The following is a 27,376-nucleotide window of genomic DNA, read 5'->3' on the forward strand; positions in this document are numbered from 1 at the left end:
GGAATCGGCTGCCCCACATAACGATATTTAATATGCCTACTCGATCAGTGATTCGTAGCGGGGGTATCGTTAAATACCTTGTACGTCATAAACGTATCGAGGACTGCGAAAGTCCGACAACAGTTGGGAGAAATATTGTTATGGTTCTTCCAGTAACATGAACATATGAATAAAGAACCTTGCATTACCACCTAAACATTTTTGCAATAAGGGGAAATAACGAGGAAACACACGTCTCGGAGATTCAACGTACATCAATAATAGGATTAATAGCCCTTCTGTGAAAAATCGATATCCCGATCCAGACGTTTTTACGTTTAGCGCACAGGAGAGATCTCACTACCGATTTACTGCAGATGTATCCATACTTTCGGGTCTCATAGAACGTTTGTGCTGTAATGGCTCACTCCACGTCGCAAAATTTCCTTGAAACTACGCAAACGAGATTTTTTTTAGTTTAACGTTTAGCTTTAGAAAATGGATAGATAGACCAACAAAGAGACTTCATGGGATTTTGGCATTCTTGCTTTCTGTACAATTAACAAACAACGTACAACACATTATATATTTTTTTTACGGGCACAAACATTTTTGTTTTGCAATAAAATACGGGCACAAACCCTAACCCTAAGAATATCAAAAAGGTATCGGAGAGGGTCACATAGCTCGATGATTAGCTGCCTGCATCCATGAACCGTCTTTCAGGCCATGGGGAGAACTTACGAACAACCTACAAGCTACGATCACCTCTTCTCTACCTGTGGGAATCAATCTTCAACATGTAGTGAACGGTACTACAGATCGATTTGAAACGTCTGTATACGTCTGAAACGTCTGTATACGTGTGTGGTGTGTGTGTGTGTGTGTGTGTTTTTTTAGTGTGCCATTTTAGCCCCTTTATAGTAGGCATGGCTCTTCATCTTCATCTTCTTTTTTCTTTCTTCTTTTTCATCTTTGTTTGTTCTTCCACTTTTTCTTCCTTCTTTTCTTTTTCTTTTTTCTTTCTTCTTTGTAGATGATGTCCGAAGCGATGAGGATGTAGAATCTTGCGAATCCGATGTGATGAAGATGATGTGATGATCTTGAATGATGAATTGGAGGGAGTGGAAGTTGGAGGTGGCGGGAATCGAACCCGGGTCTTCCGATTACAAGGGAGTGGCGATAACCACTGTGCCAGGACCGCACATCCAAATCAAAACAATATTTGTTGGTCACCTGTTCAGGTACCTATAGCTGCTATAATGTATGTTGGTCACTTAAAGTATAGCGCTGTGGTATAGGTTGGGGCTCCCATTCGTTTTACTTGGGTTCGATTCTTTTGAATTTTATTTTTTTTTACGTGGTAATTAATGTAAATAATGAACCCAGCTAATGTGATCTCGAATTATTGTTTTTTGCTTTATCCCATCGATATTTATTTATTTTTAAAATATGTTTTTTATATCACAGTTTCGAGAGGTTGCCAATTTTCTAGATAACGAATACAACAGCGCATGGGGGAAGGGGGATAAAAAAAAATCCATGATGCCGCTGCTTAGTGGTTATCCCGCGTTTTTTTATCCCTTTTTTTTTTTTTTTTAGCGCTGCAATTTTTGTTCGCGGTAAATGCCATTGCAACGGCGTAAGTTTTGGTACGCGTGAAGGAAGGGGGTAGAAAACAGCCCTTTACGAAAATAAAAGTGGTTCAAAACTTTTCCCGCCATTTGCATGGGGTTCGATATCAGTTCAATTCCTGACTCCCCAAAAGACACATGCAGTGTAAAAACCAACATGGCCCATTTCAGCATCGACGGTTTTATTATTGGAACGCGCGAGTGAAGCTAAAGCAGTCCAGGAGGATCGCTAGAGTACGCGTCGGAATTAAGGTCAGTGCAGAAACCGTATATATCTAACCTGTAACTGGGTGGCCATTACTTAGTTCGTAAGACGTCAATTTCAAATTGCAGCAATGCAATGTTCATGAGTAAAGGAAAATGTACATTAAAGAGTCATGTGGATCGCAACAACACTCCAGGTATAAAAATTGAGAACGTTACATTGAATGTCCTCCACTGGCAGGAGGGTGGGGTAAAGCTCATTACTTATTCGTACTAGTACGTTATTCGTACTCTTTTTCTTGTTTTTTTATATAGTATAGATACCTTTCCCATGACCTCGAAGTCAGAGGCACGGAGTTCTTCTTCACTTTTGGACCTTCCCGTACGTGCTCCTTTAGTCATGCTTCATGCTCCGATGTTATCGATCTTTTAACGCCGTCTGCTAATCCATACAGTTCTGCAGTCTTGACAAGTTGCTGTCTGAACTGTCTAACCCAACTTTATAAATACGAAAGTAATAAAAGAATAAGAAGTATACTTTTTCAATGGCTTAACGTTTGCGCATTTTGAGTACTCGTCGAACTGGTAAACATCCTTTTGTCCTTGTCCTGTAATTTAGCAAAGTCATACAAATTTTGTGGGGTATTACAGGATTGAACCAAAGTGCATAAGGCTTCAAAATGTCAGACAGCTTTTCAAAGATTGACTTTGATCATAATTGGCTGCCTGAATCAGCAGTTTCCCTTACTCTTGATTTGGGCCCTTTTGAAACAGTTCATAAATGGAAACGCATGCCAGATTGTGATGAATTTGTTGGTTTCAAGTAATCTGAAATATCATCCCTACTGAGAGATTTGATGATCATCTATTTTATTGCAATTTGCAGAAGGAGCAAGCACACTATAGTAGCACACCAGGAAGCTATTTATGTTTTTGGAGGCGATAATGGAAAAAACATGCTTAATGATTTGCTAAGATTTGATGTCAAAGAACAATCATGGGGAAGAGCATTTTCCACCGGGCAGCCCCCTGCACCGCGATATCACCATTCAGCTGTGGTCAGTTAACATGCAAAGAAGAAGTAGAGGATTTGTTAATATATTTTGTGTGACTAGGTGCATGAGTCATCAATGTTTGTATTTGGTGGTTATACTGGGGATATTCATTCCAACTCAAATCTTACAAACAGAAATGATTTGTTTGAGTATCGCTTTCCCACAGGGCAGTGGGTTGAGTGGAAGTTTGTAGGAAAGTAAAATATTATGTGTGATTTGTATATTGCTTGTCCATTGCCTTACATTTGGCAATTCTTACACAGGACGCCAGTGCCTCGCTCTGCGCACGGTGCAGCCGTACATGGAGGCAAACTTTGGATATTTGCAGGCTATGATGGGAATGCTAGATTAAATGATATGTGGACAATTTCGTTACTGCCGGTAACATCTTATTACTTTTTCAGAGAAAAGGAGGAAAATATTAAAGTTATTCGTGTTGAATTAGGGAGAACCGCGAACATGGGAAGAAATTGTCCAGATTGGAGAATGTCCACCGACTTGTTGTAACTTTCCTGTTGCTGTGGCACGCGATTCTATGTTCGTTTTCAGCGGCCAAAGTGGAGCCAAAATTACAAATAATCTCTTTCAGTTTCATTTTAAGAGCAAATGGTACGAACTATTATTATATTGATCTTTCTTACATATTCAAATTCTACTCTTTTTCTAGCTGGACACGTATCACGACGGACCACATCTTGCGATGTGCACCTCCACCTCCAACACGCCGCTATGGGCATACTATGGTATTACACAGTCAAACTTGAATTAACAAAATAAACATTAAGGTCTTCGTTTCAGGTTGCTTATGACCGTCATTTGTATGTTTTTGGTGGAGCAGCTGACAGTACTCTGCCGAACGATCTGCACTGGTACGTTTTTGTTCTTATATCTTAACTGCTAATTTGTTGTGTTATCGAAGTCCAACTAAAATTCTTTTGTTTTTTTCACTAGCTTTGACTTGTGTACACAAACTTGGTCAGTAATTACGCCATCTGCAGATTCGCACCAAATTCCTTCGGGTAGACTGTTTCACGCTGCTACTGTAGTTGGCGACGGAATGTATGTTGTTATGGATGATCAAAATCGAATCTATTAAATTTATTTCGTCAATGAGATTAGGTATGTTTTTGGCGGAACAGTTGACAATAACGTTCGCAGTGGAGAAATGGTTCGCTTTCAATTTTCAAGCTATCCAAAAGTAAGTTTTGCTAAGATTTTTGCACCCTTTTGTTATTTGTTGCGCTAGAATTTTACACGCTGACTGGATTCACTGTAATTTCATTTGATAGTGCACTCTTCACGAAGATTTTGGAAAGTTACTCGAAACTCGCCAATTCTGCGATATCGAATTTGTTGTGGGACCGGATGAAAATACTGTTCGCGTACCTGCCCACGTAGCTCTTGTTGCCGCTCGGTCGCAATGGCTCAGGACTCGAATTCGTCAAGCAAAAGAATCTCGTGATAAACATTTGGAGAAGGTGTGTGAAAGAAAATTTTTCTTAGCTTTGGTAGCGAATGTCTTATGCTAAATCTGTTTGCAGGTTTTTGGTTCCTCCTTCGTTCCGTTCAAAGATTTGCCGCTTCTGGAAGTGCGATTAAGAGAAGCTGTTCCGGAGGCATTTGAAATGGTACTTAACTTCATATATACAGGTTTACACCAACAAATATGAGAAAGCGAATGACAACCAATTAAAAATTTTTTTTTTTTTTTTATGTATTCTATCACAAATTTCTGAACCAAGATTCTATTGACCCTACGTTGAAAAGTGAGTTCTTTTTGTATTAAGTAACAGTTCTATGGCAACATTTAATCCTGTTAATTTTACTTTCGCAGCGGGAAAAGAATCAGCAACTAGTAATCGCGTTGTTTTGCTCATAATGGACGTTTACCGACTGGCTGTTCAGGTAACTCATTGGACATTAGCTTGGAACTTTTCAATTTCTATTAACTGCCATTTTTACAACTCACTAGTTCCATATGCGTCGATTGGAGCAATTGAGTGTACAATATCTAGAATCTATTATCAACCATCGGAACGTGTTGGCAGCGTTAGCAAATGCCACCACCTTGCGATTATACTTTATCAAAGAATTTTGTCTACGCTTCGTTGTCAAAGAATCAAATTATAACGCCATCGTCATGAGCAATGAATTCGAGACCTTAGATCAACCTTTAATGGTAGAAATCATACGGCGAAGACAAGTGCCGCATGTACGTGCGCCCGTTGAGCCACAGTTTGATAATACAGGTAGTTGCTCAACTAAACCGCTTTCTGTGGTTTTTGAGTTTTACGTATTAACTGATTTGTTTTGTTTTCATCAGGCACAAATCTCGAACAAGACATGGAATCATTTGTACGTTCAATAGGAAAAGAATTTTGTGATGTTACACTGGTGCTAGAAGGAACATCCATTCCGGCGCATAAAGCCATTCTCGCAGCACGATGTTCTTATTTTGAAGCAATGTTTCGTTCCTTTATGCCCGAAGATTCTACGGTGAACGTAAGCATGCTACTGCTAATGTGAAAACATATTGGAACTAAATTGTCTTCTTTATACTTGTAACTTTTTTTTCTTAAAGATTGCCATTGGGGAGATGATTCCTTCCAGACAGTCATTCGATTCCCTTATACGCTACATTTATCACGGGTATTCAAATAAATGCCTGAAGTGCAATAAATATTGTAACATAAAACGTTTTCTCCAGAGATGTAAACATGCCCCCAGAAGATTCCTTGTACCTATTCAGTGCCCCATTTTTCTACGGTTTTACCAACAACAGGATGCAGGTTATTACTAAATTCTGAAACTTAAATTACTTTTCGAAAAATTTCTAGATTTTATGATTTGTGTCGATGTCTAGGCTTTCTGTAAACAAAACTTAGAGATGAATGTCACCTTTGAAAACGTAATCCAAATTCTTGAAGCTGCAGACCGTATCCAGGCAATTGATATGAAGAAATATGCTTTGAACCTCATCGTTCACCACTTTCCAAAGGTATTAAGTAGGCTTTTGGCGTAGTCGTCGCTTAATCAATTGAACAACTTTTCGGTCACTATTTATTAATTTTTTAGGTGGCGAGAATGCCTCGAATACGCAGTTTAAGTCGAGAGCTTTTGCTCGATGTATTAGAAGCTTTAGCTGACGATATGAGTGACTCAAAACTTCAAGATCTATCATGCACCAGTCTGAACAGTGATGCATAAAAGACAAATTTTTAATTTCCCACGGATAATTTGTAAATAGTCGGTGTTAATGTTTCATCCTAATTGATCACTTACCTGTCTTACGCTTACACGAAAGTACTGTAATATAATCACGCAAAATTCGAATCTATTTAGTACTTCTAGTATCCAATAGCGATTACTGCTCGTTACAGAATTTTTGTTTCAGAATTATGACGCGAAGAGAAAGGAAGCCAACTGTATGTGTATTTTGAGTACTTATAAAACATTGTATTTGCTTTCGCGTTGTTTGGTCAAAAGACATCTGCGTTCTCGTCATAACCGACTGGTTGCCGAGACAAAGACTCGGATCGATTTAGGTCGGCTCGCTCTTCACTTTTCAGTTCAAAGTAAAAGCAGCAAACAGCCCACCAAAGGTAAAAGGCCAAGACTAAAAATGTTACAGAAATTTTGTAAGGATTTATCGAATCAAAATATATCCGCAGCGCAAATCTTACTGATCACGAATAGAATAAATACGATGGGGATGACGCCTAGAGAATGTCTCACTAGGCCAACTGCAATAAATACCGCTATAAAACACCTTTCGAGAAGTTGGACGATTAGCCATGACATTACTATGTGACGTCGACGATACTGGGCACCGTAGATCAGTAGAATAGAAAATATTGCGAGTATGAATGCAAATACTGCAATAGCGATTGTGACATCGAAGGGCCCTAGCATAAATACGAATTAGTTAGGAGGTAATTAGGAAAAAATATTTTAGTAATAAAGATGTTTGTACCGTTGACAACGATTTTGCTGGAGTGCAGAACACCAATCGTAATGTTGACCAGCTGTTAATGAAGCTTACAAAAAACAATGTGCAGAATGTACTATTCAAAAAACAAACATCAGAATTAAAGATGAATCAATACCATATCCACACTACCGATGATTTTAGCAGTTGTTTGGAGTGGGCAACAACACGAAGTCAATTTCATTTTGCAGGTCATCATTGACTCATCGATCAAGTCGATACGTGCGACTACCACTAATTAGAATCTGTAACACTACTAGTAACCTTCATGACATCTGCGAAGTTCAAGCTGTACCTCAGTGGTACACAATGTTTAGCCTCATGCCGCTTTCGAACTGCGCAGCTTCTGTGCCTCTTTTTGTCTATTTAAAGCCTCATAAACTATAAGATGTTTAAAAAAGAATATTTGTATATTTTGACGGTCTTATGTATGCAATGATGCTAACAAACAATTTTTGTACATTTTGTTCTTTTTGTTTAGTACGCAACGTAAATTGGCGGACGTACGGAGGAAAGCAGTAAACTATGTCATTCGGTGTACGATAACAGTTAGCTTTCGTTCGCAAATAAATAAGTTAGACCTACCATAACGCCTGGCTTTCCGGTGAAAGAAAGGAAAACAAGTTTTCAAATAAATATGGAAGTGACCCGATTTGACAATTGGGTCGGCCTACCACAACAATAAAAGTAGTATCCGACTTTTCAAGATTGCGGGACGTGCAGCAATCAACATTACAACGAAAAAGTGTGAAAATTGAGCATCTCACTTAAGGAACTCCAACTGATCAGAGCCAAAAACACTGAGCTTGTTTGGCAAGGATCGTTGAAAGACTACAGAAATAATCAATTCTTCACAGCCCCACCTGACATAGAAATAAATAAATAAACAGAAGTTCTTATTGGCTACGGACAAACGTTAGTTTATATTGTAAGGTATCTTTTTCTGACTCTGATCGTTTTGCTATTATTAATAAAATCTGCAAGACATTCTAGAATGAATAGAAGAGGTTACGTAGTAACTTTTATTCGAATAGCCGGAGAGGAGGGAGTAGAAAATGGTATATGAAGCGCTACAACGTGTTTTATGTATTATTGATGCAATCTTAGTTGATAATCTAATAGGAAGCAATCACTTTCGTAGCGAATGCTGTACGCACAAATTTCTGTTCCAAAAGAAACCACAAGTAGTACGAAAGCATTGGGCCATGAATGTAACTCTGGCAAAAACGTACATAACGCACCTTCGACACGTTATGTAAGTATCATAGTAAAGAACGATGCACGTCTTGAATTTGCGATCCGAAGGCAAAAAAAATTTTTTCAACTGTATCTTGCACGGACTACAACACTTTCCCAAAACATATAATGATAATAATACAGAAAAAATTATTCTTAACATGATGGTTTGCGTCACATTAGAAACTTTACTGAAATGCGTTCAGCCTGTTTGTGGAAATATGGAAGCATCATAGGAATCAAAAGCGTAAAGAAGAGAAACTACTGCAGTCTACCATGAGCTTGCAACACATCGCTTTTTCTACGAGATACCATAGACGTTTCCTACATATTAGAGAAAGTACTCGTCGCAAGTTCTCCTGAAAACTGCCATATGGAACATATTGAAAATGAAAACGTAGTTCTTAGGATACTTGAAACGAGAATGGAGACTGAGTTAATGTACGGTTTTGAGTCCTAGATCTTAGTCGAGGTTACTGAAAAAAGAGAGTTACCTATTATGAAAGATAATAACATGGAGGATCCACCGTTATTGGTCGACAAATAAAAAAGAATAAGTGAATAATTTCGTGTCTTAAATTTATTTAAACATCGGAAGTAATGCGATTAGCTGAAGCTTTGACAAGCCGGTCGTTCCTCCGTTTTTCATTGTCCTTGTCTTGAAGTTCGTGATAAAAGCCGTGAACAACCCACCAAAGATACATTCCTAAGGCTGCAAGGCGCAAGAAAAACATTATTCTTGATAATCTGCATACATTTCAGGGATGTTCACATACGTACTCATCTGGATGACCATTGCAACCACATAGAGTATTCCAAACCAAGTTCCTGTCGAAGCGAAGAAGAAACTTCGGATCAACATGTAGATATCGCGCGTACAAGCAATGAGTATTGTCGCAAAAAGCCACGGCATCATCAGTTGCCTATGGTTACGGTAGACGGCATAAATAAGTAGGGCCGAGAAACTGGCCAAGATGAAAGCGACGAGAGTATTGGAAATATAACTGAAAGCCTTAACTCCATCGTACTCTCCTAACAAGATGCAGAGAAACCTAGCAGTTATAAACGATGCAAAACAAGTGAAATTGCAAATGAGGTATCACTCATAAATACCGACAAAGTCGATCGTGCTGAGTTGGTAACTTCGAAAAAATGCAGTGGCTAAGTTGACGAGCTGTCAAAGAAAAAAAATTAAGTGCAACCAGAAGATGTGAATATAAGCATGACCAACCACCAGGGAAAATTATCAATCGTACCAAGTGAAAGACGCTGATAATTTTGGAACCTTTCCGGAGAGAACAACCACACCAACATTGTTTCATATTGGCTGTACAGTATTACAGTTTTCTATATGAAATAGCTGTATGGTGAAAACGGAATGAATCCCACACCGTCTCCACTGAATGCTGTTGGCCAACTTCATGGCTTTCTCTTTGGGCGAACGATAGAATAGCTTTGTTAATAGTGGCTAGCTATGTGTTTATTTTCCTTATGGCTCCAAACACGTAAGAGTTGTCTATTTTTGTAATAATAGCTTCTATGGTACCGTTTGTTAGTAAAGCAAGACATATTTTTAAAACAATAGCGATTCGTATTTACTCATATGGACTGACCAGTTTCCAATATCAGTTCCAAAATCAGAGATTTTTTCAGTTAAAAATTCAGTAGTTCATTGATTTTTACCAAGAAATACATTTGGTGCAAGCTATTGAAATTGTATCTGTTTGATTTCCTCTATTCCATTTCTATATATCAGGTAGCATATCTGATGGTGAACGGCTCTCCGTTTTTGTTTTGCTAGTTACTAATTTCATCATACGAAAATAAAAGGAAAATATTGCGTTGTTATAATATTTTTACATACATCGTATGATGTATGTATGACGGAAAAAAAAAGACTGTGCCTATGAGGCTGAAACACTTCATGGCGCAAATAATTTTGCATTTGCTTCTCATACTGAACAATGCGCATTGTGCATACCATTTGCAGGCTTGTTGGTTCTTGTTTTAAAAAACGTCTAACAGTGAATCCCCGCTGGCTAAGAGATTAAAAATCTTGAAATTCACTTTCACTTTCTAACGCATCGCGCAATATGCGTTTTTTGTGCTCAAAATGACTCCGTGAATATTTGCACATGGAAACGTTACAACGTTGCACTTAGTGAGCAAAATGTTTCTCATTTAAACAATCTTTTTTTGCTTTGCGTCTATGTTCTCAATGACAAATTTTAAAAAAATCTTAACTGTTGACAATGTACAGGGCTTTCTTTAACTACCATGAGGTATTAAGCACTCTACCGTACAGCAACTATTTTTAGGGCAAAGCAATTAAATATTTCTTTGAAGGTCATTTTGTATACTCAAATTGCATCGAACCTCAAGTCAAAGTGACGTCATTGTTGTACCGTTCTCAACAATTAATCTTCAGTACCAGGGAGTGTTGCTAGCGTGAATTGCGCTTGTTTTTTCTCCTGAACCATGACCTGCATGTAGAAACATGTTTGAACGAAGCCAGATTGCATGTCAAACTGAATAAACGACGCAAAACATTTAACATAGGTTTTTACGATATGCTATCAAAGTGTGACTCGATCAACCGACCCACACAATAGTTCTTTGGCTTATGGATGCGTTATACGAAGTAACAAAATGCATTCATGTGAAAGTTGGTTGAAAGATTTCTTGTCGCAATAGTTGTCCTATAAAAGTATTCCTTCTGAAGAATGGCGCCACCATACCGAAATTTTCGATAGTTTAAAAGGATTTATTTGAATAATAAAATACGTGTTCTCTGTCATTTCCTTGTCGTATCGGAGACTTACAAGGACTACGCTACATGACACTAAATCACCCATCATTTAATACGCTTTTTTAAAATGGTATAGCAATCTCATCTTTAAAGTTATTCAAACATTCGTTTGTTCAAACTAAGATATCTCTTAGTTCCAACCTATGGTTCATCTACAAACACTGCAATATCGATGTGTCGAAACGGGTGGAGCTAGTGACAACAAAAGCGTAACCAGAACAAGCCACTGGAAACGGGGACGCGAATTATGCCGCCTCCCCGCCATAAATTTTTGAAAACATAACTGAGCATTAAAAAAAGAAAAAATGCTCTTTGGGTCCATTGTACCTGCTTCGTTCGCAGAAAAGTAAAAGGCGTCCGTAATGTTACTGGGCCTTCAGTTGCGCGTGTTACACGTTGAACAACGGTAAGGCTTGAGCGTCTTCTGTTTTAGAAAACGCTGCCAGTATACGTTGAGAGCCTTCGGTAGTTATTTCGTCATAACTAGTTGTGAGAAAGGAAAAGCGAAAATGCATTCCGAGAGCAGTATCGCTGATTTCTTCGCGGACAGGTCGGTTTTCATTACCGGGTCGACGGGGTTTGTGGGTAAAGTGCTAGTTGAGAAGTTGCTTCGCGCGTGCCCGAAAATCAAGCGTCTCTACCTGCTGATGCGAACTTCTTCGAGTAAAGATATTGCGACACGCCGAAGAGAGTTGATCAACAATCAGGTACTATTCCACTTCCTAAAATAACTTTTGCCTTCGTTGCCTCACAATGGCACCTCGGGCAGGTGTTCGCCTGGTTGGACCAACCAAGTGCGCTGGACAAAATTGTCGCCATCGCAGGAGACATGACTTTACCAGGACTAGGGATTTCTGCTTCCGATATGCAATTACTCGTAGACGAAGTTTCGATCGTCTTCAATTCTGCTGCCAGTGTGAGGTTCGATCATGAATTGAAGGATGCACTAGAAACTAACGTGAAAGGACCAAGGCAACTGCTGGCTATATGTCAGAAAATGAAAAAGCTTGAGGTTTGTGTCCTTGCAAACGATTTTTGGGGTTTCAGGTCATAAAAGACACTCTTTACATTCCAATAGGCCTTTGTTCATGTTTCAACGGCTTTCAATAACCTAGATAAGGATGTCGTTGGCGAAATGATCTATCCGTCCCATATGGATCCGATTAAATTGCTTAACTTTCTGGAGAGCATTGATGGAGATTTCACAAGGAGCATCACAACACAGTAAGTAATACATAAATTATCATATAGTGATTGAGTTTCACACGGAACGAACTCTTTTAGATTACTAGGCAAATCAAACCCAAATACATACACATTCTCAAAATCCCTGGCTGAACAGATTCTAGAAAGGGAACGATTTAATGTTCCGCTGGCCATCGTTCGTCCTTCTATCGTAACAGGTAGATTTGGTTCACTAACCTACATACAGTATATATTGACATTGTAAACTACTACGAAAGATTAATAAATATTATTGTCGTCACACTCAGCTGCCGCTAAAGAACCTACTCCGGGATGGATCGACTCGCTATACGGCCCGACTGGTAAAAATATTATGAATGCTTGACTGATTTTATTGCCAAAGTGCCTTGAGATACTAAAGGTTGTTGTGCGCTGTTTTATCACCTCGAAAGGTCTTATTGCGGGTGGGGCAAAAGGTTTCCTCCGGCTCTTTAAGTGCGATGCTAGTTGTGTCATCGATCTAATTCCAGTTGACTACGCTGTCAACCTTATGATAGCAGTTGCCTGGCATCAAGCAATAACCAAGTAATAACGTAATTATTTTATGCTGCAATTCGCCTATATTCTGTTGTAAACGTAGACACCTTTTTTCAATCTCCAAATGTCACTGACCTTGTCGAATTGTGTCACAGGCCTTCGCAACTTACCATCTATACATCTTCTACGAGCTATCACAATCCAATTACTATCCAACAGCTCAGATTGTTATCGGAAGATGCCGTTATTAAATACCCACCGAAAGAGATGATGTGGTGCCCAAGCGGAGAGTGTACCAATCGTGACTGGTATTTCCGGATCAACGTTTTTTTCACTCATTACCTCCCAGCCTACTGCCTTGATTTCATCAGTCAACTGTCCGGCAAACGTGCTAAAATGGTACTATCCTTTAATTACAAATTCATTTCTCAAATGACGACCCAAATTAATCAATTCAAAAATAGGTCAAGTTGTATGAAAGAGTATTTAAAGCGACTTCAAGCTTAGGTTTCTTCAATAGCCACCAATGGCAATTCGTGAGTGAAAACTCGTTGAAAATTCGGTCCAAAATGTCGGCAAGTGATCAACACATGTTCGATTTTGATGTCCGTCAATTGAATTGGCGAACATACTTCGAGACTTACGTTCAAGGCATTCGACAGTTTATCCTGAAAGATGATCCTAGTACTCTACCACAAGCCAGGAAACTTCTCGTCAGGTACCACTTTCTTTAAGATCGGAATATTATCTATCCAATTTTCATTTCATTGATGCTATTATTTAGGATGTACCTCCTCAAGTTATTCATCCGCTCTTTGGTGTCGATCTGTTTCGTACTTTCAGTTATAAGTAAAACAAGACACCTTTTCCAGAGCCCCATTTCGTCTTTATTGTAAATCTTGCATTCGTAGAAGGATATCTTGATGTGCAAATATTCATTACTTTCTCCTCGAAGGTAGATATATCTAAAGTTAATGAAGTTTAAATCAAGGTAAATTCTCATACATGAATACGAAAAATTTGGCTGTTTAGCTATTAATACATGCATATATCGTAGCAATATTCTATGGGACGCCATTCGACCAACTTTTTATTGACAACTCCTATTCTGCGGTTTACCATTTATTTCAGGAATTTTATAGCCATCCTTCCCCTCCATCTAATGACAATGTAGACATTTCTGCTGCATCGCCCTAGCGCTGTAGCGTACTGGCGCGCTAGCATTGTGTCAAATATTCGGTGTATTTAAAAAAAAATTAACTTAATGAAAAAAAGCAATTTTCCCGGAATCAGCATTCAATTTTGAGTATATCCTGTGATATTCAACCAATTCCGATGAGTGTCAGTTTTTGCCGAAAAAAATTTAAGCCCGACTAAATAAGCCCGACTTTTCGTTTTTTACGTTTAATTAAAAAACCATATGGTCAACTGAAAAATAAATTTGATTTCCGTGATAAGCATTCAATTCTGAATCGAAGTGATGTAATTTAAGTGAAATTTAAAATTTAGCCAAAAATGGAAAAGTGCAAAGGCTATAGCCTTACCACTTTTGTCAAAATCGGCCAAAAATGACATCTCTTGGAATACGATGAAAATCACGCAGTATAATCAAAATTTTATGCTGATTCAGAAAAAGCCACGTTTTCTTGTCTATTCAGCCGTTTTTGAATTACACAGAATATTCGTGCCAAAAATAAGAAAAGTCAGGCTTATTTAGTCGGGCTTAAAAATTGTTTTCTGCAAAAATCGGCATTTGTCGGATTTGGTTGAATATCACAGGATAGACTCAAAATTGAATGCTGATGTCGATATAATTGTTATTTTTTTTATTAAGTCAACCGTTATGGAAATACACCGAATATTTCTGCTGCATCGCACTGGCGCTGTAGCATACTGGCGCGCTAGCTTTGTGCCAAATATTCGGTGTATTTCAAAAAAGATTGACTTAATGAAAAAAAATAGTAATTTTCCCGGAATCAGCATTCAATTTTGAATATATCCTGTGATATTCAACCAATGCCCCATGAGTGTCAGTTTTTTTCAGAAAAAATTTTTTAAGCCCGACTAAACAACTAAGTCCGACTTTTCTTAGTTTTTCGTTTTTTACGTTTAATTAAAAAACCAAAAGTCCAATTGGAAAATAAATTTGATTTCCGTGGTATGCATTCAATTTTGAACCGAAAGTCCGAAACCAGCTGATTCAGAAAAGGCCATTCATTTTCTTGTCGAATTGGACGTTTTCGAAATACACTGAATATTTGTACAGAATCGTGCTAGCGCTGTTGCGTACTGGCGCACTAGCATTGTTTCAAATATTCTTATATATACTGTATAAATGTATATTTATTAATATATTGGTTGTTTTGTTCTAAAACCATCAAATACTAACGTATGACTTGCGTAAAGATGACTTGCATACAAAATTTAACGAAATCACGAATGTTGGCTTTATTTTTTATTGAAATGTTAAGTTTTTTAAATAAATGTAGAAGACATGTTGTCATATAGGAATTACCGTGGGAATTTTCCCTCAAAAATCTGCAAAACCTGACAGTCATTGGCATTTTTTGAAAATTACAGAAAATACTCAATAATGCATGCTGGTTGCGGGAAAAGTGTTGTTCCAGTTTTCCAGTACAACCCAGTTTTTAGGGCAAATCTCAAATACAAACTTAAATAAGTAGTATTCACTTCCGTTAAGATAAATGCATTACAAGCCGATCAAATAGTTTTCATTGTCGCTGGCTGAAACATGTGGTGGTTTTCTCAAATCTTCAATCTTATTTAATGGATGTGGCCGCCTGCATATATTTCCTCGTTGATAGGAATATAAGAAAAAGCGCTGTACTTGTTCCTTTTATTGCGCTATGCTCACACGGATTGAGAATTTCGATCCAAACAAAGCTAGCGTGGATCTATCTTTGCGGGCCTTCAATAACCCGATGTAATAAACATGAAAAACATTTCCAATTATTGGAAACAGCTAAGCCAGCGGTAAGCTTAAAAAAAAAAGTACGTCTCGCACACGATAAATTTAATTCAATGCAAGACTTAACATGGACGAGGCTTCATTTTGAATCTTTCGCTCACAATAGTGATTGTAACTGGGCAATTAACATTTGCGAGGTCTCGCGGCTCGAATTGAAAAATCTCCAACAGAAAACAAGAGGAAAAAAGGAAAAAAAAAAGGAAGATACGATCTTGACGTCGTCACCAAGATGACTCGAACTACACTTTCTACTTCTTTGACTTTTCTGACGAGAAAACAGATATTAACGAGTCCATGCCTCCAGCAGCCAGGCACACTCGGTGTGGATGAAAGGTGAGACAAGAGACGGCTGCAATTTTGGAGCCCAAGATACCGCCACCATCGTGATACGCAATGGTAGAGCACAGGTCTCCTTCCTGATCGTGCACGCTGATATGCTGGCCGACGATTCCACTATTAGCAGGAAGAAAATAATGAAATTAATGGAATTTTGATTTCTTCCAAAGTCACAAACGCTTACCAGGCGAAGAGGTTAGCTTTTGGATGCACTGCCATGGCAGTCATTCCTTGCGAATTCGGCGCTGTCGCTACAGTGTGCACCGAGGTAGGGTGCCTTGGATCCATGAACCTTATGTCACCCGCCAAGCTTTCGAAAATCACACAAAAAACATTATAAAGTTCTCCATATAGTAAAGAGCACGCCTGAACAGATACTACCTGCCGCTCACCAGGTTAGCGGCTCCATCGGTCGAGATCCATTCGCAATCAATGACCCAAGCGGTGTGTTCCCTCCAGGTCATCACTCTAGATTTTTGGGCGTTACAACGCTTGTCAAAAAGGCGGACAGACCCATCTCCACACGCCGCCACAAAAAGCGAGTGATCTACAATAAATTGGTTGAATTAAACAAATTCGGTTACACGGTTTATAAAAACATGATTAAACCTCGTGGGCTATGGTGGATGGAGGTCACGCAGTTTTCTGAGCCAGTTGGAAAATCACTGACTTTCAGTTCCCGCTCTACGTCCCAGATGCGGATCAACCGAACATCTCCTGTCGCAAGCAATTGTAACGAGTCTTGATTCCAATCCAAAACTAGGCCGGAACATCGAGTAGATGGAGTCATTTCAGCTATGCAATTCCACGCAGAGACAAGTGAAACTGCTGACGAATCTTCAACAATGCCAGAACTTAATCGAGATCCTGTTCGAATAAAATCTCGCCAGATTCTACAGGATCCGTCATCTGCACCAATAAGAAGCAACGCATCGTCGTGTCCATTGACAAACTCCATTGATGTAATCCGAGCAGCCCTGGGTTGTTGTTGGTTGTTGAAATGGATGAGGCGAACGCTCCTTTCCCAGTCCCATACACTATACAATAGGGAATAAATTATCTGAACTGACATTGTTTCAATCGACACAATAAAACTATACTCACGTGCATCCATCTTTATCTGCTACAGCAAGCCATGGGTCATATGGATGAAAGCGGATAACAGAAGGTACAAGTGGATTTCGATTGCAGAAAACTTCTTTCATTTTGGCTTTAGTAGGTCTACGTTAATGAATTTCTAGATTATGCTCAATCTTATCCATAAAATACAATCTCTTCTTCACCTTTGACATTCTTCTTTGGCTTCGCGGCGTACTGTAGCATTACGTGCATATCGCCACTCACGCGTATAGTACATTTCGGTGTCCCGTTCACGAGTTCTTCCGCATATCTAGTAGAAAAGGAAAATGTTCGAAATTTTATTATAAAACCTAATCATCGCTACTTGTACCTCAAATTCAATAGACAATTCCTTTTCATGATTGGGTTTGGAATTCAATTGGATATCTTCATTAGACGCGGCTGGTTCTGCAAAATGTTTGGCGCACCACTCAATAAACCCAGTGGCTACCAAAGGGTCTTTTAGCTCTCTGGAAGTTTCACCTTCTTCCACAATCTTATAAAGATAAAAACGCTAAAGTGTTAGCTACATCAATATCTCTTGAACTTCATTACCGTAGACGGTATGCTTCGTTTTCTTATTCTGTTGAACGACGGAGTGGTACGTTGAGCAGGCGCCGGTGGGGGAGAATCGCCACTGACAAAACATAAAGAGATAACATATTACTTAAGTAATAAATACAAAGACTTGTCGATTGGAACCAGTTAAATCATTACATGTAGATAGTTTTATCCATGGAATCGTTACTTGAATTGGAATATGTATATGCACGACCAAGATCAGTATCCCGGGCAGCTACAAGTTCCTTTGCCTGAAATATGCAGTGCAAGTTAGAGCTGTTGGTCAGTCATTTAATTCTCATAATGGATACCTTATTTCGCACATAATCTGTTAACTTTTTTGCCATATTAGAAACCTCGAAGTATGGATCTTTCTCCATGTTTGAAAGTCCATGCCAAATTTTGACGTAAATGGTGTTGAAAGCTAGGCTAGGCAAAGTGGAACTTGCTGCTGTTATAACCACATAAAATTGATTAATCTTTATCTCAGTGTTTAAGTTACCGTGTACGCAACTTACTAAGGCTACTGAGAGAGGAGATAGAAACCGCACGTCGAATGTGATCGGGATTAACGGAATTTGTGGAATGGTAAAAACCACTCTCCGAAAGTTCCGGACTTGTTCCCAGGTTCGTTACGTTCGACGTAGCTGCCCGAGAACGACGGTTCGGCCGTTGTAGACTGCCGGAAGACGTAAGGGCAACTTCCACGTTTGGAGAAAGCAGATTTGAATCTTTGTTCTTTTCCTCTTCTAACTGCTGGATAGCCATTTGGATGAAAGTCGATTCAAATATCAAAACAATCCATTGCAGTGCGCTTACGATCTAGAGTGCAAGAAGTTGAAATTGCAAAACGCAACTCTAAAGTAAATGGCAATTCTCTACCTCTTTACGGACCAACGGGCTAGCTTCTGAGTTTACAACGTTCAACAGTTGTAGAGCTACTGCCTGATCAATTTTGTTGGCAAGCTCATTGCGCTCAGTTTTGCCTCCACTGTGAATAAATGTCCCTAACGCGTACGCCGTGGCGGCTCGTACCTTAGGTACAGGAAAATACGGAATAAAAATGCAATGAATTAGAATGGATTGTTTGATTGCGAAATTACCTCTGGTATAGGGTCTCGTAACAACGGAAACAGTTTTTCGTGTGCGGAATCTCGAATGGCCGACCAACGAGCAGCTATGGCATTATGCCAGGCCAAACCAATACCGATGACGAGCCATTGCCTTAATAGCCTGTCCTTTTCGTAGACCATTTCAAGTGTGTTGGAGATAAATGCTACTTGTGCCACGGCTTCCTGCCCCACTGGATGATTCCAGACCACTCTAGAAACCACGAAGGCGGCTAGGGTTCGTTGATCGTCTGGTACCGATGTATCTTGCAGAACCGACAAAAAATATTTATGCCCTCCGTCACGAACTAGATCCGCCTGGCAGGTTACATCGACTGCGAGAATTTTTGTCCATATAAATAGCAGTAATGGACGCAGTTCACGCGCGGAACTTTGAAGTAACTGTGGATGAAAACGACAAGTCGAATAGTTGCGTAAAATAAAACGAAGATGAATTTTTTTAAGCAGACCTTTAAAACGTATGGAAAGATACCAACTGACAGTGCCAAATTCACCGCCCAAGGTCCCAAATCTAAAAAACGTCCCAATAACTCAAGCGCTCTTAAGCGATGCACCTGGCTCAAAAGGACTTGCAGAACAATAGGCAGCTGCTCCGGAGGAGATCTTTTCTGCGACCCATGCGAAAGCCAAACTTGAAAAGCTGTCAATTGCTCTTCAAAAAAAGGCGAATTCTGGAAAGTTTCTTTGCCTTCTAAGATGCCTGGTAGCTGTGAGAGGCAAATGTCAAGGGCTAAATCCCATGCCGACCACATAGGGTGCTAAAAAAAAAAAAAAAAAAAAACAGAATCAGTAAAGGCTTGTAAATTATTTTAAAAACGCTAAGTGTACCTGAGACGTAGAAGGCAGTTTAGGCCAAGAGACAGGTGTGCAGTCATAAGACTTAAGTATCCTTTCTGCCAATAGGAAATTGCGGAAAAGACTGGCGACAAGTAAATCTTGTCTAAAAAGGCGCTGGAACACGTCTCGAGGCAGTGAATTCCAGGCTATCGTATCAGTTATAGCAGTAAAAATCCAGTTTAATTCACCTAGCATAGTTCTTCGATCATTGAGCTGTCCAGGAATTTTGTCAACTGATTCCAGCGTCATTCTTGGCACCAAACGGGATGTATTTTGTAAAACGAACCAACGTAGCGCAATCTATGTAAGAAAAATAATATGGAATAGTGGCTCCTGTTAACGCAAGTTTTATTTTATCCTGATCACCTTAATGGGAGTTGTGAGACACGCAGTAAAAAGATCTGCGGGAAGTTCAGAATTCATTGGGAGAATTTGATTAGTGGCGCACGCTGCTAGCTGAATGCACTGTTTGAAATTTGGAGGAGGTGTCATCTGAGAAGGTAACGTGTTTCTTGACTGTGCCATCAACTGCTCGTACTCTCTCTGGTGTTGATCTGCGAATTGTTGAAAGGCATCCACGATCATACCAGCGTTGGAACAATCAAAAACGTAGATTGATGGCGACCACATCCAGGTTTGCAGGTCGTAAATTGACAGTGGTATATACTGTGTATAACTTCGGTTAAAAACCCAAATCTCACCATTAGCCGTTGGTTTTGGTACACCGTGTCCGTTATAATGAAAGAGCACTCGTTCATCTTTTGCATTTCTTCGAAGAGTAGATGTTACTTTTTTAATCTGTTTTCAGAAAATAACCAAAAACATTGCAGCTGTACTGTGCACTATAAAGTTGATTGTCAGTAATAATTTTGTATATACCTCATCTGCTGTAGGGTCTAGGGTTTGCTTATAGCGGGCACGTGGCTGCCACCTCTCATACTGCTTCTGTAGGTTGACACCAATAGCTTCTAATGCTTTTTGTGGACTCATGGCCAAGGGATCTACCAGTCTCAGAGACCCAAATGAGTAAAAAATATTTTTAGTTATATTTTTTTATAATCTATACCTATCCAACATTCTAGTCTTGCACATGGTTGAGTCTTTACTACATCAGGGGGATCTACTCCGACATTGAGGCATAATATCAATGCCACACTCACTGTTTTCATCTGAAATCAAAACAATAACTTTAAACTGATGCAATTTTTAATTAGAAACTCACCCAACATGTCAACCAACTATTTTGAAAAAATCTGGAATATAAAATTAGCAGAATAACATATTCCATTACCCGATCCTTTAATCTCCAGTTTTGGGCACATTCTTCTAATCCTTCAATTCTGTCAGTATGCCTTTCAGACGAAAAGGCTAGTCCAATTGCCCAATCTTCATCCTCTTCTTCTTGACCCTGTTCATCAGGTGAAGGTGAATGAGAAGTATCACGTTGGAAGACCGAAAGCTCTCCCGACATGTTCATCGATACAACAATTTCTTTCGGGTTTCTTATCCAAATTTAGAGTAAATTCAAACTGCAATCGATCAAAACAAACTTCCAACGACTCTTTCATTTGATCCAAAACCGCAAAATTTCATACTTCATCAACACGAATTCAAATTATGTTCCCCGTGTTGTGTACTTTTGTTGCATTGCTGAAGAAGCAGACGGTTTTCGTTGCAGTAAATGTAGCAGTACAGCGAAGTTGCCTATTTTTCTCCAAAGCAAAATACCCAAAATAGCCGAATTAGCGAGGACGTGGAGAATCTGGAGATGGAGTGGAATCCGTAGACAAATATTACACCTTGTTAATTGTTCTTTATCTGTTTTTTAGTGTACGACATTTATCTACCCTTGAATATTTTATATAACGTCGGAAAAAAGGAAGGAAACAATGAATAGTTACATGCTCTGCTCATAGATCGCGGGTTATGGCGGCAAAAGGGAACGAATAAACGCATCTGTAAGTAAAATGGTTGACTTATGATAAACTGAAACGTTTATTTTCTTCATCCCTAAACAGACAGAAAGATGAATTGGAGCGGCGGGTATAAAAATCGTTACCGAACAAACTCTGAGGTTCGAAAAACAGCATTTCAGCAGCAGAGTCGGATTATTCTAGTCGACCTCGTGAAGCAGGAAGTGGATAATGACAACAAACAAACTAATCATATTCCAGGAAATGAAGAACAACAATATTCACCGAATTTACCGATTGTAATGAACTAATTCCTGAGTATTTCAAAGAACAAAGCTGTACATAAATGGTATGTATTTCACAGCAGTCTGATTCATCAAATAATGTCACAATGCAGCAGTGTGGAACTCCATTTAAAAATATTCCTTGTGGAACTTCTTCTGGTCAGATCAACTTAAAAAATATTGTTTCAATGGTAAACACAAATTTATTTATCTAAACAGATTCAGAAGAATATGGAAGTGAAATATCAAATACCAATTACAGTCCTTATTCCTCAGACAATGAAATTGAAGCTAAAGATAAACCAACCACCTCTGAAGAAAGTAGTACAAAACTTCATTCAAGTTTAATAGTTGATGAGGACAATAAGACTTCTGCAGTGGAATTGGCTGTAGAAACACAGGAATACTCACACGCAGTCCATGGCTCATCAGGAAACTCATTTGTTCAATGTTCAGCTCCATCACCTGATCTAACACAAGATTTTCCCCATTTAACACAAAGCTTGGGCTTTCTAACTCCGGTCACAAATCGTAGGAACGTCGTTTGCGGGCCGCTTGACCATCGTGAACTAAAAGGTGATTACTATTTACCATACCCAAGTACGTAAGAAAAAGGCAGTCATTAGAAACGACTCCGTTTTTACCATCACGGTCCAAAGAAATAATTCTAAGGTTCCGATACAAGTTAGTAATCCAACATGTATTGTAGGAGACGTTTCAACGCAGGAGAAGCTACAGTATTCCTATTCACCATCGCAAGAAATTACCGATGTTGAATTCCAAGCTGCTTTCATATCTCAAGAGAATCAAATAAATGTTCCATTAACTCTAATGACCAATGGATACCAGGAAGAGCCCGATGCCAATGGAGCCGTCGTACTTCATGAACATCATGAGTTTCTATGCAACTCGTACAGCAAACAACCTGTTAAATGTTCAACTCCGTACCGCAACCAAACGTTTCATTATCCAACGCCAAACTTAAGCTCTGTAACTCCAAACATAAACCGTGAGAACATGACGTTTCCTACCACACATGGCTGTCAACCGATACCGGGCAGTAATTTTAAATTCCAGAACTCGCCATTCCCTACCTCAGTTAACAAGGATAGGTTATACATTAACCGTTCAGCTCATTTTCGAGACATCTCCGTTTTAAGCACTCCAACACAACGAGAAAACAACACTCCCAATCAAGCCACTAGTTCGAGGTTCGTTCCAGTAGAAGTCATCCCTACTCAGCGTAAGCAAGTGCGTTTTGCATCGTCTATTCCTGTTCAAAAAACGAAAGTTCTCGTAACCTATAAATCTTCCCTTATTGGGGGAATATCGGAGATTGAAACGGAAACGCTTAGCCAGCCACCCATTTATAATAGCGGATGCCAGCTGTCTACCTTATTAGAATGTCATCCATCAGTTTCACCTTCTGAAGAGAAAGAGGACCCAGATACAGCAACCATGCAAGGACAACATTACCAGGAAGACGGTCCTGTCATGCACCTTGCTAACTCTGAACAGACACCTGGAAAAATGCCCAAAACATTGTCAATTACTTCCTCTAATCCTCTTGGTGTAGAAAACGAAAATATTGGAGAAAAATCTCATATTATCGTCAATGTTACTAGACCAATGTGTGGAAGGAAAAGAAAACTGCTTCGTGCTCCCGTTTGGAACACTGCATCCTCGTTTAGCAAGACACTAAACTCCAGGAAATCCCATTATGGACGTGTTCACTATTGCCAATGTCGTACTGTAGTTCAAAAGCTTAAAATTCGTGACGCTCAAACTCAAACTTCTCCTTGATGTGTTTCCACGTGCTGTCTTTCTACACTTTGAACACATAAATAGTTTTCAACTACTTTATTTAATTGTATGAAAAGATCTTCAGGTTCATTCGCATTTGATTTATGGTTTATTTTTTCACGTTTCGGTGTTGTCTGGAGCATAAAATATTGCGGCAAAAAAAAAAAAAATCTTACACAGAAGCAAATTCTAAAAAAAAAAAAAAACATGTTACGTAAGTTTTAGTGTTACCCATGACAGCATCAGCGTTTTTTGGTTTTGCTCTTTTTCATTAACGAATCAGCAGATTTATATTCCACGCCTTAAAAAAAAATCGATTAGTTTGAACCATTTTGATTTTTGAGCACTGATTAGTTTTTCCTTTACCAATCGAGTTACAAATTGCCATTGTCTGTTGTTCTGTTGCTTCGACCGGATCGCCAGTCAAGAACAGGACAATAGGAGAATTTTGGCTAGTTTTGTAGACATTTCGTTGGTTTGTGTCCAGGTAATAGCAACATTCCAATATCTGGAAAAGTGTCCTGTAAACAAAAAATCCAACCACGGACAATTAGCGCACAGAACACCATAAATATACGGCAAAAGTAATTAATGGTCGGCTCTTACCAATGCGCCTTGTCTTTACGTTTGGGGTAAGTCAACAGCGGGATAACTTGATGCTCGTTCTGACGTTGTGCTCTGATAAAGCGATTACCGGTGCGAAAGCAGGATTCCAACCAGCGGATGCATTCCCGTACAGGTGCACTTTCTCGCTAAAGACAAATGAGCAAGGATACTGTAAACAAAGGTAAACTAACGAACTTATTCTAATAACTTACTTTAAGTTGATCAATTTCTGAAATGACAATGTCCGGCACCACTATTATCAGTTTTTGGCTTTTGACCACTTGTTTTATAAGGTGGGTGAAATTTGAGAGAGCTGAGACGTCCGGTACTAGATAGACATAAGATAAACCGGAAAAATCAAAGCTTGTCTTCTTTTTGCGTTTCTGTTGAGGGGAGAGCCTTCGTTCAAGCTCTTGGACTTCCGATTTCAACCATAAGTGGGCCATATTTCTCATGACAAGATCCGCTTTAGCTCCCAAACTTTCTGATTTATCACTCATTGCGTCAGCTGGACATGTGTAAATCCCGTTAACCAGTTGGAATCCTTTTTCATTGTTTTTACTTGCTAACCAGTTACCAAACTGAAGGATTCTTTCAATTCGAATAGAATTCAAAATTAAAACTGCACATGGTGCAGGAGCAGATTCAAAGTCGATCTGAGCATGCACTGAGCTCATGGAGTTCACTCCATAGAACTTCCAATCCTCTTCTAAAGGAACTGTACCGTAAACAGTAACATTTTCTCGTTGACATCGCTTGAACACGTTGAGTATGTCGGCCAGTGTTGACCAAATTTTTCTAATCGTTTGGTTTGATGCTTGAACAATTTCAACATTGACTCGGAACCAATCAGTCAAGAGTTTAAAAATAGGTAAAATATGTGTAGCTTCGTGTGGGATTTCCAGAAGAGGTTCAACTTTGGCTTCTGCAGAATGAAATCCCGAATCAGAAAGGACTTCGTCATCGTCAGATTCCTGTTCTGAATTACTATCCAAAAATAATTCTTCCTCTGAGAATTCTTGATCGGAAGATCCAGATGCAACTTTCCGCCTTCTTAATTTCGCTCGCTTACTTTCTTCTTCCTCTTCGTCACTCAATTCATCAATCATCTCTTCTTTGGCATTAGCATCCAAGTACTTTAGTTCATGAGCTTGGTTTCCACTTGCATCGGAAACATCTCTGGATGTCATATGGAAAATCTCTTGAAACCTGTTTAGCACATGAGCAAACAAAGAGCAACAAAAGGCAATTGCCGCTGTTTGATTGTTATTCGTGGCGAATGTAGGCGTTAACGTACACATCATCACGGAAGAAGCTAAATTCATGAGTTGGTTACAGCTGCTACTTTCGATAGTTTCAAGTTTCTTTTGGATTTCGCTTAATGTAACTTGACAAAGCTACAAAGTAATTTTTTTTTAGTATGGATAACGTATAAAAAAATTATTTGGTTTTACTTACTTGGCTCACTTCAAATGTTGTTTCTTCTTTGAAAACAAAGACTAATTTCGGAAATAGCTGAGAAAATGCGGAAATCAATTTGTCTTCGTTCGCAACAAGCCGACCTAATAAAGCTTTTAAGTTAGGTTCGGCTCCGGGAAAATTTTTTGAAGCTTTCATGCTTCAGAAAAAAAGGGTAAATTGTAATGTATCACAAGCAGCAGCAACAACTTTGTGCTATACCTTCTTGTATAGTAAAATATGGATTCAAATCCCCTTGAAGGATCATGACTTGTCAAAGTCCCAAGTTGGTTGTATGGGAGACCAGTATTGGAATTGAAAAGTATTGCCTAATGACGGGAGTAACCGAAAATTATTAAATTGCAAAATGAAAAATTATTTATTTACTTTAATTAGTTCATTATATTTTTAATCATTTTTTTGTTTTCTTCTTTTGTTTACCTGGCGATAAAAGCGTTCCGACGTAATAACACTGTTGGAAATCTCCAGATCATTTCTATAACGTGACAAATCTCCCAGCCTTAAACCAATAGAAATGAATTCAGCATCCACAGTTATGACTATTTTTCTTGCCTAGTTTTCATACCAAACCAAAATCTTTTGAGCAGATTCCATTAGGTCTTCCTTAGTCTCTTTTGATAATTCATAGTTTTGGTACTTTATCTCAAGAAGTGGTAACACATTGAGTTCAAGTTTCAAAGAAGGATCCATATGTTCAAGCCTTCTCCACACATCTTGCAAAAGTTCAGTAAACTTTACAATCCCAGCCTCAATATGATTTCCAACGAAAAGTTTTTCCATTGAAGAAATAGGGGATTTCTAAAGTCATTTAAAATTTCAATAAGAGGCTAAACATAAACAGAGATTAGATGTATACATACCTTCCCACTGATTTTGGCAAACGTTATCACATCATAGTAACACTTCTTCCAAAGAAGTTCTTCAGCACGACGTCTGCATTGTAGAGGATCAGCTCCCATTGATTTAACACAGAGATAAGAAAGTTGGCTCCGAAGCTCAATAACTTCGGGAATGAATAAATCTCTGCATGCTTTTGCTTTAACAACAGCTGAATCTAACTGTTTAACCAATATTGAAGCTGAACTAGAACCAAATGAAAATTAAAATCTATATATTAAAAAATTTCAAATGAAATAAAGAGCATATTACTAAATGAGTTTTTTAATGGTATCGTTACTGGTAGACGACGGCATTCTCGCCTTTAAAGTAAGGTTATTGTCTGCCATGGTTTGGTCAAGTTTTGTTTCTGATGGCGCCAGCCCCAGCTCGAAAAATGTTACAACCAAATAAGAAAGAACGACTAAATGTGTAATGAAATTCGATGATTTCCATGACGTCCTGGACTGGTCCCGGACCGCCTTCGAAGTAATTAAAATTAAAGTGCTAGTAGGCCTATATGTTGTCTAAATTCAACGAAGAAATCACCCTAGAAACCCTCCATTAAGTCCAACTTCCGCTCAATTTGGCTGAAACGTAGCTGACATCTAGTGGGTAACCAAAAACATGAACACACTGTACGTAGGCTATCAACGCGCCAGAAAATACAAAATGACGTACTAAATTAGTGCGACGGCTGTGACCAGGTTCAACCATCTAGACAAAATTTCTAAGGGGAAATCGAAAACGACAAAGTTTAATTCAACAGCCAATACGAAAAGTTAGCCAGCTGCAACGATACATATGTTAAAGAAT

The 27,376-nt window shown here is 38.9% G+C and overlaps 7 protein-coding genes across 15 annotated transcripts in view; 3 read left to right on the top strand and 4 right to left on the bottom strand.

Annotated features, from left to right (window-relative positions):
• LOC130692294 (regulatory-associated protein of mTOR-like) overlaps positions 1–21,278 on the bottom strand; it is a 35,341-nt gene extending 14,063 nt beyond the window's left edge. The window contains exons 1-19 of one of the 3 annotated variants that reach the window (XM_059497528.1): positions 20,891–21,278; positions 20,666–20,768; positions 20,479–20,600; positions 19,966–20,397; positions 19,591–19,899; positions 19,212–19,520; positions 18,736–19,143; positions 18,515–18,667; positions 18,151–18,454; positions 17,944–18,083; positions 17,789–17,883; positions 17,627–17,708; positions 17,403–17,567; positions 17,236–17,342; positions 17,057–17,173; positions 16,562–16,989; positions 16,334–16,499; positions 16,137–16,262; positions 15,860–16,069 (exon numbers count right to left, since the gene is read on the bottom strand). In XM_059497528.1, coding sequence (XP_059353511.1) covers positions 15,865–16,069; positions 16,137–16,262; positions 16,334–16,499; positions 16,562–16,989; positions 17,057–17,173; positions 17,236–17,342; positions 17,403–17,567; positions 17,627–17,708; positions 17,789–17,883; positions 17,944–18,083; positions 18,151–18,454; positions 18,515–18,667; positions 18,736–19,143; positions 19,212–19,520; positions 19,591–19,899; positions 19,966–20,397; positions 20,479–20,600; positions 20,666–20,768; positions 20,891–21,076 — 3,957 coding nt within the window. In that variant the 5' untranslated portion in view covers positions 21,077–21,278 and the 3' untranslated portion in view covers positions 15,860–15,864. Of the gene's footprint in view, positions 1–15,644; positions 16,070–16,136; positions 16,263–16,333; positions 16,500–16,561; positions 16,990–17,056; positions 17,174–17,235; positions 17,343–17,402; positions 17,568–17,626; positions 17,709–17,788; positions 17,884–17,943; positions 18,084–18,150; positions 18,455–18,514; positions 18,668–18,735; positions 19,144–19,211; positions 19,521–19,590; positions 19,900–19,965; positions 20,398–20,478; positions 20,601–20,665; positions 20,769–20,890 lie in introns of those variants that run through there. The other 2 variants (XM_059497529.1, XM_057515371.2) reach the window with 2 other exon arrangements.
• Positions 2,279–6,205, top strand: LOC130692424 (leucine-zipper-like transcriptional regulator 1). The gene is made up of 20 exons (XM_057515534.2): positions 2,279–2,402; positions 2,469–2,640; positions 2,704–2,875; positions 2,933–3,069; positions 3,136–3,253; positions 3,318–3,481; positions 3,540–3,615; positions 3,671–3,741; positions 3,824–3,931; positions 3,992–4,070; positions 4,162–4,350; positions 4,414–4,522; positions 4,615–4,638; positions 4,707–4,777; positions 4,845–5,121; positions 5,196–5,374; positions 5,454–5,521; positions 5,580–5,661; positions 5,736–5,870; positions 5,948–6,205. The coding sequence occupies exons 2-20, from the start codon at positions 2,498–2,500 to the stop codon at positions 6,077–6,079; spliced, it is 2,334 nt and encodes a 777-aa protein (XP_057371517.1). The 5' UTR covers positions 2,279–2,402; positions 2,469–2,497; the 3' UTR covers positions 6,080–6,205.
• LOC130692425 (uncharacterized) lies at positions 6,288–7,144 on the bottom strand. 3 transcript variants are annotated; one of them, XM_057515535.2, is made up of 4 exons: positions 6,979–7,144; positions 6,846–6,897; positions 6,556–6,777; positions 6,288–6,488 (listed from the first exon to the last, which is right to left on the bottom strand). In XM_057515535.2, the coding sequence occupies exons 1-4, from the start codon at positions 7,057–7,059 to the stop codon at positions 6,352–6,354; spliced, it is 492 nt and encodes a 163-aa protein (XP_057371518.2). In that variant the 5' UTR covers positions 7,060–7,144; the 3' UTR covers positions 6,288–6,351. The 3 variants fall into 3 exon arrangements, 1 of the variants encoding a protein (XP_057371518.2); XR_009001402.2 differs by lacking the exon at positions 6,288–6,488 and having other exon boundaries at positions 6,645–6,777; positions 6,846–6,936; positions 6,993–7,144; XR_009001401.2 differs by lacking the exon at positions 6,288–6,488 and having other exon boundaries at positions 6,645–6,777; positions 6,846–6,909.
• Positions 8,648–9,502, bottom strand: LOC130692500 (uncharacterized). Of its 3 annotated transcripts, none has more exons than XM_057515615.2 (4): positions 9,353–9,502; positions 9,210–9,270; positions 8,877–9,128; positions 8,648–8,808 (listed from the first exon to the last, which is right to left on the bottom strand). In XM_057515615.2, exons 1-4 carry the CDS (start codon positions 9,416–9,418, stop codon positions 8,681–8,683), a joined length of 507 nt encoding a protein of 168 aa, XP_057371598.1. In that variant the 5' UTR covers positions 9,419–9,502; the 3' UTR covers positions 8,648–8,680. The 3 variants fall into 3 exon arrangements, with proteins under 3 accessions (XP_057371598.1, XP_057371597.1, XP_057371599.1); XM_057515614.2 differs by having other exon boundaries at positions 8,877–9,148; positions 9,353–9,423; XM_057515616.1 differs by having other exon boundaries at positions 8,670–8,808; positions 8,873–9,148; positions 9,353–9,423.
• On the top strand, positions 11,274–13,687 carry LOC130692465 (putative fatty acyl-CoA reductase CG5065). Its single transcript, XM_057515580.2, has 9 exons — positions 11,274–11,612; positions 11,675–11,917; positions 11,984–12,129; positions 12,190–12,308; positions 12,399–12,452; positions 12,543–12,675; positions 12,783–13,026; positions 13,092–13,345; positions 13,412–13,687. Exons 1-9 carry the CDS (start codon positions 11,415–11,417, stop codon positions 13,521–13,523), a joined length of 1,503 nt encoding a protein of 500 aa, XP_057371563.1. The 5' UTR covers positions 11,274–11,414; the 3' UTR covers positions 13,524–13,687.
• A 272-nt stretch (positions 21,279–21,550) lies between the features above and the next one.
• Positions 21,551–23,659, top strand: LOC130692299 (uncharacterized). Of its 3 annotated transcripts, XM_059497555.1 has the most exons (5): positions 21,551–21,811; positions 21,877–21,955; positions 22,016–22,372; positions 22,506–23,047; positions 23,132–23,659. In XM_059497555.1, the coding sequence occupies exons 1-5, from the start codon at positions 21,626–21,628 to the stop codon at positions 23,597–23,599; spliced, it is 1,632 nt and encodes a 543-aa protein (XP_059353538.1). In that variant the 5' UTR covers positions 21,551–21,625; the 3' UTR covers positions 23,600–23,659. The 3 variants fall into 3 exon arrangements, with proteins under 3 accessions (XP_059353538.1, XP_057371359.1, XP_057371360.1); XM_057515376.2 differs by having other exon boundaries at positions 22,506–23,659; XM_057515377.2 differs by having other exon boundaries at positions 21,880–21,955; positions 22,506–23,659.
• Positions 23,660–23,714: 55 nt separating this feature from the next.
• On the bottom strand, positions 23,715–27,137 carry LOC130692296 (nonsense-mediated mRNA decay factor SMG5-like). Its single transcript, XM_057515372.2, has 10 exons — positions 26,834–27,137; positions 26,545–26,767; positions 26,250–26,482; positions 26,105–26,183; positions 25,886–25,992; positions 25,664–25,823; positions 24,418–25,602; positions 24,206–24,351; positions 23,966–24,120; positions 23,715–23,900 (listed from the first exon to the last, which is right to left on the bottom strand). The coding sequence occupies exons 1-10, from the start codon at positions 26,908–26,910 to the stop codon at positions 23,842–23,844; spliced, it is 2,424 nt and encodes an 807-aa protein (XP_057371355.1). The 5' UTR covers positions 26,911–27,137; the 3' UTR covers positions 23,715–23,841.
• Positions 27,138–27,376: the final 239 nt, after the last annotated feature.

This window comes from Daphnia carinata, chromosome 1 (genome assembly GCF_022539665.2).
Source record: "Daphnia carinata strain CSIRO-1 chromosome 1, CSIRO_AGI_Dcar_HiC_V3, whole genome shotgun sequence".
Taxonomy (NCBI): Eukaryota; Metazoa; Arthropoda; class Branchiopoda; order Diplostraca; family Daphniidae; genus Daphnia; species Daphnia carinata.

Excerpts from the sequence above, each read along its gene's own strand:
- LOC130692465 (XM_057515580.2), top strand. The coding sequence starts at position 11,415 with ATGCATTCCGAGAGCAGTATCGCTGATTTCTTCGCGGACAGGTCGGTT. Across the intron at positions 11,918-11,983 it reads AGAAAATGAAAAAGCTTGAG|GCCTTTGTTCATGTTTCAAC; the intron begins GTTTGTGTCCTT and ends ACATTCCAATAG. Across the intron at positions 13,346-13,411 it reads GCCAGGAAACTTCTCGTCAG|GATGTACCTCCTCAAGTTAT; the intron begins GTACCACTTTCT and ends GCTATTATTTAG.
- LOC130692299 (XM_057515376.2), top strand. The coding sequence starts at position 21,626 with ATGAATTGGAGCGGCGGGTATAAAAATCGTTACCGAACAAACTCTGAG. Across the intron at positions 21,956-22,015 it reads TCCTTGTGGAACTTCTTCTG|ATTCAGAAGAATATGGAAGT; the intron begins GTCAGATCAACT and ends TTATCTAAACAG. Across the intron at positions 22,373-22,505 it reads TGACCATCGTGAACTAAAAG|GAGACGTTTCAACGCAGGAG; the intron begins GTGATTACTATT and ends CATGTATTGTAG.
- LOC130692296 (XM_057515372.2), bottom strand. The coding sequence starts at position 26,910 with ATGGCAGACAATAACCTTACTTTAAAGGCGAGAATGCCGTCGTCTACC. Across the intron at positions 24,352-24,417 it reads CAGAAATTGATCAACTTAAA|CGAGAAAGTGCACCTGTACG; the intron begins GTAAGTTATTAG and ends ATTTGTCTTTAG. Across the intron at positions 23,901-23,965 it reads GGCAATTTGTAACTCGATTG|GCGTGGAATATAAATCTGCT; the intron begins GTAAAGGAAAAA and ends TTTTTTTTTAAG.
- LOC130692500 (XM_057515614.2), bottom strand. The coding sequence starts at position 9,410 with ATGTTGGTGTGGTTGTTCTCTCCGGAAAGGTTCCAAAATTATCAGCGT. Across the intron at positions 9,149-9,209 it reads CAGCACGATCGACTTTGTCG|GTTTCTCTGCATCTTGTTAG; the intron begins GTATTTATGAGT and ends TATAACTGCTAG. Across the intron at positions 8,809-8,876 it reads TGCAATGGTCATCCAGATGA|CCTTAGGAATGTATCTTTGG; the intron begins GTACGTATGTGA and ends TGCGCCTTGCAG.
- LOC130692425 (XM_057515535.2), bottom strand. The coding sequence starts at position 7,059 with ATGATGACCTGCAAAATGAAATTGACTTCGTGTTGTTGCCCACTCCAA. Across the intron at positions 6,898-6,978 it reads TCATCGGTAGTGTGGATATG|CTGGTCAACATTACGATTGG; the intron begins GTATTGATTCAT and ends CTTCATTAACAG. Across the intron at positions 6,489-6,555 it reads ATTTATTCTATTCGTGATCA|TCTTGGCCTTTTACCTTTGG; the intron begins GTAAGATTTGCG and ends TAACATTTTTAG.
- LOC130692424 (XM_057515534.2), top strand. The coding sequence starts at position 2,498 with ATGTCAGACAGCTTTTCAAAGATTGACTTTGATCATAATTGGCTGCCT. Across the intron at positions 2,876-2,932 it reads GATATCACCATTCAGCTGTG|GTGCATGAGTCATCAATGTT; the intron begins GTCAGTTAACAT and ends TTGTGTGACTAG. Across the intron at positions 4,639-4,706 it reads TATTGACCCTACGTTGAAAA|CGGGAAAAGAATCAGCAACT; the intron begins GTGAGTTCTTTT and ends TTACTTTCGCAG.